This window comes from Quercus lobata, chromosome 6 (genome assembly GCF_001633185.2).
Source record: "Quercus lobata isolate SW786 chromosome 6, ValleyOak3.0 Primary Assembly, whole genome shotgun sequence".
Lineage (NCBI taxonomy): Eukaryota > Viridiplantae > Streptophyta > Magnoliopsida > Fagales > Fagaceae > Quercus > Quercus lobata.
Window position 1 is genome coordinate 16,643,696 of NC_044909.1, and position 11,992 is coordinate 16,655,687.

Sequence of the window (11,992 nt, forward strand, 5' to 3'; positions counted from 1 at the left end):
TACTGCGTAGATATTTCGTATCAATTACTAAATCATAAACCGGTGTGCGTTTGAGATTAAATTATAAACTAGCTTTTTATTTTTTTGTAACTGTACTTTTGGCCAAAAACAATGAGCTTATCTTATTTAATTTTTAGCTTTTCTCTACAGTATTTCAACAAAAATAAATAACAAAAACTAAATAAACTATTTTCAAATGAACACAAATACCCAAAGCTCATCTAGCCTGAAAAATTCATTACGTTATATTTCCTTATTTTCCTCTCTTTTTCCCCTTTTCTTTTCTCGTTTTGATAATTTGGTGGTATTACATTATTATGGTAGACTAAAATACACTTTTAACCCATAGAGTTTAATATTGTTTTTATATTGCTTTTTACATTTCAAAAAGTTTCATTAATTTTGGGCCCTTCATGTTTGATTCGTTTTCATATTGGCCCTCAATGCTTTGGCCGATCATGTTTGATTCAATTTTTTGTTTAGCCCTTCAAGAAAATGAAAATGAAAATTTTAGAACTTAAAAGATAAAAATGAAAACAACCCAAAATTTTAAGAACCAAAAATGTAGTTTAGTCTAGTCTTTACATAACTTAAAACAATTTTTTTTTATCAAGTCAATTATAACCATGAACTATCTTTTAAATCAAAATGATCACTATTAGTATTCTTTAAATATTTTAAATTAATATTTTTTTCATTAAATAAATTAGAGATTATTCGGTTAGAATATATTAATAGTTCTAAAAAATTATTAAAAATTTAATTAATCCTAAATAATTTAAATAGTAAACATTATTTTACATAGCTAAACATATACAAGTTAATATAGAAAATTTTAAAAATAATTTTTAAAAAAGGGAACTTTTATTTTCATAAATAACAAAATGCAATTTCTCCAACTTCTGACCACAAAACCGTGATTCTCTTTTCTTTTAAGTATATATATATATATTTCAAATATCACTATTTCTATTTTTCCAAATGCACCATACAAATCGGTTTAGTTATAGGTAAAGAAAGAAGGCTTCTATTAAAGATATTTAATTACATATCTTTTTTTAAGAACATATACTTTGAATACAGTTTGGTTTGATGAGTTATTATGATGATGACGATGATGATGATAAAAGATGAAATTTATTTTATGAAAGAAATCATCTATCATAATTTTCATAGGAGATACTAAATTTTTTGTTGTTGATATTTTTTGTATATGCCCAATATCGAATTAGATAACTTTTATATACTCATTGGAATTTAAAAGGTAATACGTTCTATTAAACAAATATTTAGTAAATATATATAAGTCAAATTGATCATTTTTATACAATATATTTATAAATTATGACCTAGTCTAGTTTTAAAATATTAAGGTTTATATATGTGTGTGCGCACACACGTGTGTGTGGTGCTGAGGTTTGTCTATACTAATATATTAGTACCATAATTCAATCTCCATAAAAAAAAAAATTTTGGCTTCACCCTTGATAATATAGACAAAAGTTACATAAATTCTAATTTTATATTGTGCTTTTTTTTTTTTTAGTACTAAAGTTCTAAATGAATCAAGTTTTTATGAACAACTCAAGCTTGACTCGAAAAATTATTGTTTATGTTCATTTGTTTGGCAAACAAGCCAAGCTTAAAGCTAAGCTTATGCTTGACTATTAATAATGCTAAGCTCATAAGAATGTATTTGTAAATAAGCTCATGAACACGTGACTCGATTTTTTATTTTTATTTTTATTTTGAGGGAGTGACTCGATTTAACTATATATAACACTCATTATATTTTTATATGTATATTTGTCTTAAAATATACCTATATAGACTTATATTTGGATTTTACTATGTTCATGAGATATCAACTTATTATTTATAGTTTATTGATAATATAAACAGTCTATTTGTAGTAAAGCTTTATAAACCTGTGAACCAATAAAAAATTTTAATCATGGTTTTACCATATATAGAAAACAAATAAGTTAATTAAGTAACTTATGAACAACCTCAAACTTGTTCAACAAGAAAAAAACAAAAAAAAAAAAAGACCTAAGCTTGAACATATTATATTGTTTGTTGATGAGCTTAAATTTGGCTTGTGTTTAAAATAAAATTTAACTAACAAGCCTCAATTTTTAATATTCAGCTTGACTCATTTACAACTCCATTTATTGCTATGACATAATCATCAGTTTTTTTTTTTCTTTATGGCACATTACACCAATCAAGGCTAACCTGAGTGCTAATATGGCTGGATCCAAACCCTACACATGGGCCAGCTGTGAGGAAAGGGGGAAGAATGTTGGCTAAGGAATACTTTTAGCTCGTGCCAACGGCATGACCATCGTAAAAGGGAGATAGCAATCCCCTATGGTTAGAAGTTATAGGACACTCCTCATTGGCTGAATTTGTGTTGGACCACAGCTAAGGACACATGTATCACTCCTGACCTCCCTGATGTCTCTTTCCTTGTTTATGACTTGTCCTCCATGGTGTTGCAGAGCCACCCTTCATCCCCCTACCCTAACATTGGCATATCTTCTCTCTTCTCTCTCTTCTAGCCACAGTATAGTACAATAGTTGTATTAGGGTTTAAATGGGAGAATGGGGGCTTGACACCTATCCTTATGTACCTTACAATATTTCTTGTACTATAAAATGAACATGTTGCTAAACAATTAGGACAAGAAGAGTCAAGAAAAATAGAGAGAAAAGGCAGAAGTCTAGGTAGAAAAGTGAGGAAAAAGGAAAGCTTTCTTTAAGAAAAACATTACCATATGTAAAAACCTAAACTTTCATACAATAAAAAGCTTTAAGGTGTGAAGAATATTCTGTCCTTTTACTCAACCCCGTGATTTTTCTTCCTATTCCATCAATGAAGGCATCATATAATATGAAATGTGTCAATTCCAAAAATCTGCAATGATAGGACTTTTAATAATTCAAAAGTATGCGACAATTTATAGCACAGTACTAACCGTATCTTTAGTTTAGTTTTTTCACACTTAACCCTTTGGCTGAATTGTGATAATATTAATTGAACCGTACTAGGATTGCAATTTTGTATAAATTTTTTGGCATAATTAGTTACATAACGAGTTGTAAACTGTAGAGAAAATTATAAGTTTATATTTTCATCATTCATAACTCAAAACTTTACTATTTGTAGCAAAAGTTGTGTAAATACTTTTGATTCTACTATTCGTAAAGAATTGTAAGTTGTGAAAAAAAAAAAAAAAATGTTTACATTTTCATAAAAGTTGCGTAAATAGTCTACTATTTTTCATATTAATAATATGTATGTATGATATGTTGGCTTTCTGTTAGGAAAAAGTTGTCAGCTTCACTCACTTTTAGTTCGGCTTGGCTTCATAACAATGCAGAAGGAGAGTAATTCAAATTGAAAATTGGGACTATTTTTTGAAATGGTCCAGTTTCTACGGCACAAATTTATTAAAATTGTTGATTATAGGCGCCAATACGAACTTGCACTAAAGAAAACCAAAAAGAAAAATTCCATACAAGTTCCGCGCTTGTTCTGTCCGATGAAAATCATGAGCATACGTGAATCAGGCCTTTTTTTTTTTCGCTTAAAAAATGCTGCCTACTGCCTATGATGTCATGTCACTGTTAACAAGAAAACTACAATGGCGATTCTATCCCAAAAAAAAAAAAAAAACTACAATTGCCAAAATACTCCAAAAAAACCTTGTATTGAGACTTAAATATGAATTTGAATATGGATTTTAAATTAATAGATTTAAAATGCTTTGTTTTCAAATTCATTAATTTTAGGTGTTATTTCAAATTTAGTGATTTTAAACTTTTAAAATCTTTTGTGAATTTGTCAAATTCAAATTCTTGACATTTTTTAAATTGTATAAACAAGATATTTGTATTTTAATTATCAAAATTCAAATATCCAAATCATACCATTCAAATGGACCACAAGAATTTACAAAGTATTCAGTGGATTTTTAAGTTGTAAATAGAAAATTTAAAGGGTGATGCTTTTAAATTTGAATTATTTGTTTAGTCACAAATCTCCTAGCTTAAGATTTTGGGTGAAAACATATTAGACATCTGCAATCAGATATGCACTAGTAAATATAATTGTGCACATAGGTATGCACTTATGACAATTCAAGACATTTAAGGCCCGTTTGGATTAAGAAAGGATGGAGTGGAGTAAAATTGGTTGAATATAAGTTAATTTTGAACCAAATCTACTCTACTCCCCTCTCCCTCCTCCTCAATCCAAACGGACTATTATGTTATGTTTGGAGTTGAGGGGAGGAGAGTAGAGGAGAATGGTTATCCTCCACCTTGTTTGAATTTTTTAAAATGGGTAATTGTACTCAACCCACCAGTGGTTTGGCCGGTTTTAACTAAGCATACCCATGGTTTAAAAAGTGTCACTTAACCAACCTAAGGTGCCCTTTGTTAGACACCTGTAACCCACCTCATTAGTTTCACCATTAAAAAAAATAAAAAATAAAAACATAACAAAAACAAACAAATTAAAATCTAGAATTAGGTTTTGAGGCAAGGAAGGAGAGGGCAAAGAGTTTAGAAATCTAGAACTCATGCCTGATCTGTGAGACTTGGAAATTCCTCTTCGCAAATCCGACCTTCATGCCCCATCATTCTTAACATCATTGATCTTTGATTATTAAAAAAAAAATAACCTATGTGAGAGGTCAAAGAGAGGGGGTTTTGGAATTTGGGTTTTCGGCAAGGAATGAAAGGATAGAGGCAATGGAGGCTTTGGCAAATCAGCGTCATAGTAGTCTCATAGTGGTGCGATTTGGTGTTATCTAACGAGATATTAGCAGAGGCACCTTGGGTTTGGCTGGTTTTTGTAGGAATTGTTGTTAGATTTCTGGGTTTTGTGGTTTGGTTGATTTGAAATATATATGACTATCTATTTGCAAAAATTGTCATTAGATTTCTGTGTTTTCTGTAACAGCTCATGAGTTTGATATTGCATCTGTGATATTTCCATTTTTTGCCCTTTTTTTTTTTTTTGATAAAAACATGATCTATTCATTCATCTGGAAAGAGATACATCAGAGAAAGCAAACAACAACTAGGAGAAAAACAACAAACTACAACACACCCCTCTCCTCAATGAACCCGAGAGCCCATAAGCATTCTTGTGCTTGCATATTAAAATTTTGGACATTCTTTTCCTGGGCTCTAGCAACCTTTTTTAAATTCCCTATCATTGGGCATAAAGGGATATTGGTGGGCTCATTCTTAGGAGAGGGTTTACTTGTAGGTTTCGAGCTGGGTGATTTGTGGGCCCCAGAGAAAGACATTTGAAAGCCCATACTGAGAACCTTTGGGAATACACGAGAGTACACAACAAGGGAGGGCACTGGGCTCGAGGGGCTCGCCAGAGCATCATTACTTTGGTTCTCCACTGACAGCACAATTGACCAGCTACCTAGCCCTTGGTTTGTGTTGTTGGAGCTTGTGTTTTGATAAAGCAATTGAGTGCTCTGTACCTAGACTCACCAGACAGATGACCATCGGAATGTGCTGGACACCGGTGTCTTCTTCCATTCTTTCCTCCTTCGATCCACCCCTGCAAGCAACTCCATGTTTCTCAAAAACTCCCTTAAGACCACTATTTTCTCTAGTCCAGTCCCCAAAATGCTTGTGACATTCGAACTTACCTTGAAACCCAGAATGATGATTCTCACTAAGACCCAAAACCCACAAAGAAAGCAAAATAAAGGAAGCCACTCCATTTGAAAACAAGAACAGAACTTAAAATGGAAGACCTTTATTCCTATATCTATAAACCTTAAAACCAAACCCACTTTCCAGGCAGTTCTTAGAGAAGACTTGAAGGCTCGCGTGCACTCCTCTAAAAGGTCCGATCTCATGGTTGAAATGGAGATTTCATCTTCCTCCTCTGTAGTGAGTTGAAGATGCTGAGATCCTCCAGTGATTGCTTGATCCAAGTTGCTGAAGGGTTTTAACCAAACCTTTGTAGGCTACTGAGACTTAGAGAGACCCGTATGGGAAGAGGGAGAGAGGACTTGTACTAAGCCAAGAGGAATGGTTTATTAGAAATGGGTTTGGATGTGGAATTTGCTATGGTGTGGATATATTGAGGTGCAAAAGTAATTGTCCTTGAGTATATTGAGGTGCAAAAGCAATAATGGCTGTAATTTTTGCAATGAACATCAATCCTCTTTTCATTGAGGTAGAGAGGAATTTTTTCACTAGTACATACTAGAACAAAACTTCAAATGATGATAGGAGAATATTCATAGTTATAGATGGGTTTGTGAAATTTTGATCTTGAGAATTTTAGTATTAATGGCTTTTCTTTTTGGTTTTATGTTTTGTTTTGAAGATTTGGATTCAAGGAGGAGAGAGATATAAAATATTATTGAAAATATATTTTTACCCCTGTTTTTCTAACAGAAAATGGTGAGATGGATTACGAATGTCTAACGGAGGGCATCTCAGGTGGGTTAAGTGACACTTTTTAAACCACGGGTAGGAGTTGTTGTTAGATTTCTGGGTTTTGTGGTTTGGTTAATTTGAAATATATATGACTATCTATTTGCAAAAATTGTCATTAGATTTCTGGGTTTTCAGCTCATGTGTTTGATATTGCATCTGTGATATTTCCATTTTTTGCTTTATGGGTTTTGTAGAAATGATTATTTAGATTTTTGAGTTTTGTGGTTGACGAGATATGGTTTATCAGAAATGGGTTTGGATGTGGAATTTGCTATGGTGTGGATATATTGAGGTGCAAAAGTAATTGTCCTTGAGTATATTGAGGTGCAAAAGCAATAATAGCTATGAGTTCTGCAATGAACATCAATCCTCTAGCCATTGAGGTAGAGAGGAAAATTTTCACTAGTACATACTAGAACAAAACTTCAAATGATGATAGGAGAATATTCATAGTTATAGATGGGTTTGTGAAATTTTGATTTTGAGAATTTTAGTATTAATGGCTTTTTTTTGTTTGTTTTATGTTTTGTTTTGAAGTTCTGGATTCAAAGGAGGAGACAGAGGAGAGAGATATAAAATATTATTGAAAATACATTTTTACCCCTATTTTTCTAACGGAAAATGGTGAGATAGGTTACAGATGTCTAACAGAAGGCACCTCAGGTGGGTTAAGTGACACTTTTTAAACCACAGATAAGCTTAGCTAAAACCGACCAAACCACAGGTGGGTTAACTGTAATAACCCCTTTTTAAAATTATGTAAGGGGGAGAGGAATAATTAGAATTTTCATAGTTTGTAATTTTGTTAATATGGTAAGGGTAAATTTGGTAATTCATTTGGTGAAGTATTTCTATACTCTACTCTCCCTCAAAATCTCTCAAATTTGGAAGAATTAAAAATGAGAGGTTAGAAGTAGTTAGAGCCCCTTCAAACCCCTCTAAATCTCTCCCCCTCCTCCCTTAAAAAACATTCAAACAATATAATTTAACTTACTCTCCCTCCTTCTACTCTACTCTCCTCTACTCCCCATCCATTCAAACAATCTATTAATGTCTTTGTTTTCTTAGCTTTTATGATATCTAAAGTTAAACCATGCAAGTATTAAGTGAGTTTTTTTAAGAGTAATGTTACAACCACAAACAATTTTACAATATTTTTACAAACTGTTGATGTGGTAAACTTCTTATTAGTTTTTATCTAAGCCCACCATTAACATTATTTTTTCATTTACTAATAATTACTTACCACATCAACAATTTGTAAAAAAAATTGCATCTCTAGAATTACTCTTTTTTTTTTAATTTTTTTAAAAATCTTTATGCTTTTTTTTTCCCTATATCTATACTACTATTTAAGGAGCTTCCCCTGTTTGGAATCCTCAATTTAGATGCCCAAAATACTCTCAAATTCACCTATTTTTAAGGCTTAAATCATAGGATTAGACATGTAAAATTAGTAATTTAAAAACTCCTAATTTTTAACTAAATTAAAAAAAAAAAAAAAAGGTTTTTTCTCCCACCTCCACATTTCTCTCTTACGTTAGTTGTCAAGTACTAATACAACTTCTTCTTTTTGAAAAAAATAAAAAAATAAAACTACTTTTTTTTTCCACAAACGTACCATTTTTTTTTTATCACTAAACTGTTTTTTTCCCACCTCCACATGTAAACCCAAAAAAATAAAAGATAAAAAACTTTATTACACGCGGGAAGCGCATGTGATGAGGCTAGTATAGTTATAATTCATTTGTAATAAGATTGCTTCTTCCACGTAGCCTCTCTTTCAGATATTCTCTCAATGCTTGTGTTACGAGTAAGATGTATAGTTTTGCACTTTGAATGAGTGCCATGTTTAATTATTCAAAAAAATTTGCTTTTTGTGGAAAAATTATTCCAACTTGAACTAATACAAAGACAACTTACTTAATAGAAATACAAATTTTCTATCTATAAAATAGTCAACTTGTTGTATATTTATTTGACTTTCTTTATAAAACAGTCAAAATTTAAAATGAAAAGAAAAAAAAAAATCATCAAACATATAACATACCATGATTGGTGAAGCATGCCACAAATGAAAGATGGGTGGACTCTCCAATTTATTAAATCTTTTCAGAAATTAATGTCAAGCAAAATTTGAGTTTGAGGTTCTAGCAAAATATAAACTGATGATGCCGAAAATATCACCAGTATGTCACACGGCTCTCGCGCGCTCCAAGTAGCACCTGCACAGCAAAAGAAAGGACCTAGCAGAGAGCACCGGTATGGTACCAGCCAAATACCCTCCGAAGATCAAATTAGAACTATTCTCACTGCTCTAGAGTGCTAGAGAGGGTAAATTATGCGTACCTTGGTTCGTGAAGGTGCTTGGTTTTTATAGTAGTAGGGGTTGACCATTTTTCCTTGGACTAGAAGTCTTTTCCTTATAGGAGTCTCCTTGGGCGTATTTTGCGGGATCCTTTCCATATAGGATTCCCTCTTAGGTTTAACAACACGTGGAGGGCAAGTCATTTACTTATACACGCAAACGTGGTTAGCAAGCATTCTTTGACTAGTGCCGTCAGCTTATATAACGTCTTCGGTCTCCATACCGTCAGCTTCAGGATGACCTTCAGCTTTATCATTCCGTCGGCCTGTGGTGCCTCTCCTTAAAATTTTATCCCGCCATCAGTCATTGAACAAGACTGACGGCCCCGTCGTTTACAACTTTATCCCGCCGTCAGTCATTAAATAGGGATTGATGGCCCTAACAAACCGTCGGCTTATCTTTCTTGACCAATTTCTTTTATCCTTATCATAAACAAATTTGTCAAATCAAATCCTTAAGCTCAACATCTTAAATCTCAAACCTTAAGATCAAGTACTGATAAATATTCAACTTAAATCTATGGTTTCACATCAACAAACTTTAACCCTAACAAACCAACCAAATAAATTGACTTACGAAATTTGATTTAAGTTTCAGTAACCATAACTTTTCATCTTAAAAATCCCTTATATCTTTTTTTTTTTTTTTTTAAGAGGTTAAATTCTATTAGGATGTAACGTAAAATTCAAGTTTTACCCTTTTAATCTAAATTTGTCACATCATCATATAACATATTAAATAATAGACACAACTACACTCAATTAATTTTATTATCCATTTGAGTTTTAAGTAAAAGATTTATTTGGCAATCTCTTATTAGATAGTATAAAACATGAGTATTACTATCCATCTTTTTTAAATTCAGACTTCTTCTTTTTTTTTTTCAATTTTATAGCAAAAATCCTATCACATCAACAAAACTTAGAACAATATCACTATATCAGGCCCACCAAAAGTGCCTAATGAAACTGACAGACACGTTTGGTTTTGGAATTGAAGCCAGATCTTCACAAAAACAAAAGTAAGTTAAAAAAGGAAAAGCTACACAGATTCTCCAGAAGAGAGTCCATGGAACACGGGGTGGTGAAGAAAGAAAGAAAAAAAGAATATAGTCAATAAAGTGAAGAATTTAGCAAAAATACCAACAACTCTTCTCTGCCTTATTATTTGATGTGCTCGTGTACATAATATTTCCACAATAAAACCTAAATGGTAAGTACCTAATTATTACCTTATTGGTTCTTTTATGAAGTATCATTTTTTTTTTTACCTCCCATTAAGAGCACTAGCAATAATGGTGCTAAATAACTATATAGTTATTTTTAGTACTACTAAAACTCAAAATGTACCCTACAATAGTGGAGCAAAACAATATTTTTTGGCTCCACAGTTACAGCTATTTTTGACTGTGCACTGTAGCTAAAGGGTAAAAAATAATTTATTTTAGGTTCACACTACTTTTCTTATTTTTTATTCTTTCTTCTGCATTTCATTTTCCTCTGTCCATGTCTCTTTCCTCACTATCTCTCCATCTACTTCTTTCTTTCTCCATAGACCCATTGCCGATCTACACAAGCCCAGCCGCTACAGACCCATCACCGTCGACCCACGCTAACCCATCTCGATGTCTCTTCTCTGTTTTCGGCATTTGTGCTTGTGTTTCGGCGTGGATTTCGGGCTAAGTTTTGGGCTGTGCTTATGTTTTGGGTTTTTGTTTCATGCATGGGTTTGTGTTTAAGTTTGATTTTTCTGTTTTCCTTTTTTGTTCTTCTTCACTAGTTTTGATGGGCACTAGTTACAGCGGCAGGGTTGTGGCTGTGCAGTGATTTCTATGGCTTTGATGATGGTTGTGGTTGTGTTTTGGTGGTTCAATGAAATATTATTTTATTGTGTCAAAAGCTAAAATTAAACCGCTATTGTTAGATGTGAAAATGTAAAATAGATAAAGTGACTTTTTGTGGTGCTAAAAAACTAAAAATCTGGTTCCCCTGCTCTAACATATTACTACCTTAATTTTGTTATAAAATTATATATTTTCATAGTAATATTATAACAAAACTTAGATACTGTTTCTCATATGATGTATCATTTTTTTACTTCCTATTTAGAGATTGCCAACTAAATTTTGTTATGAAATTATAAATTTTTACAATAATTTCACAATAAAATTTAAATAGTACATAATTTTTGCCTCGTTGGTTTTCATGTGTCGGTATCACATTTTTAACCCGCAGATTACCACCTAAAGATTATTGTGAAATTGCTGTACGAGCTTTATTCTTCGTCATTTCCCTCAAAAAGAAAAGGCTTTATTCTTGGTTAACCCCACCCCTAAAATAAACGGCTGTAAAGCCAAGCCGTGTGTTATATGTTACTTACGACAATTACCAAAGTATATAAGTATATAACAAAAAAGAAAATAGGTACATAAAAAAATATATATAATAAAAAACCTATATATGCCTTTGCTGCCTTTTGACTCTTGGTGGAGCCCACAAAACAACAGAATAGAACGTGTCCACCTCATGCTCCTTATATATACCACCAAACCCACCCTTCTCTTTATCATTTCCATTAACACAAAAATCATTGAGCCTCAACCAAAACAAAAAAACCAAACCAAACCCACTTCTCTTCTCTCTTTTTCACTTCTAGGTTCTAACACTATTTTTATTTGTTTAGACTTTAGACCAATAAGAGTACTACTCTCGCTCTCTCTATGGCCGATTCACAGAGAAATAAATCCGGGACCGGTGGCAGGCTCCAGCCGAGCCGGTTACAACGGCGGGCCCCAGCATCACTACAGATCGCCGCTCCTGCTTCTTCTACTTGGAACGTGGCTATCCCTCTCCTATCACCGCTTGCCACGTCACCCACGTCGCCGAAGCTTGGGGCCGATGAGCCGAGGCAGCTACAGCAGCAGAGCTCGGTGGCTGAGACTGAGAAAGTGGGTTTCAAGAAGTGGCAGCACCCGGCGGCGCCTTTTAGCTACGGCCCAGCTCCGCGGGGGCGGCCCTTTGTGCCCGTTTAGTTAGCAATTAGAACCCGACCCATGTAATTGTAAAATAATGTTAATGTTATTACTGTTGTTATATTATTATTATATTATTATTGCAATGAGGAATTAGGATTGTGCAA

At 32.8% G+C, this 11,992-nt stretch overlaps 1 protein-coding gene across 1 annotated transcript; it reads left to right on the plus strand.

Moving 5' to 3' along the window:
- Nucleotides 1–11,440: 11,440 nt before the first annotated feature.
- Nucleotides 11,441–11,992, plus strand: LOC115995464 (uncharacterized protein At4g14450, chloroplastic-like). The gene has a single exon (XM_031120039.1). It carries the CDS (start codon nucleotides 11,574–11,576, stop codon nucleotides 11,883–11,885), a length of 312 nt encoding a protein of 103 aa, XP_030975899.1. The 5' UTR covers nucleotides 11,441–11,573; the 3' UTR covers nucleotides 11,886–11,992.

What these genes read in the sequence shown, in the direction of transcription:
- LOC115995464 (XM_031120039.1), top strand. Translation starts at nt 11,574, where the DNA reads ATGGCCGATTCACAGAGAAATAAATCCGGGACCGGTGGCAGGCTCCAG.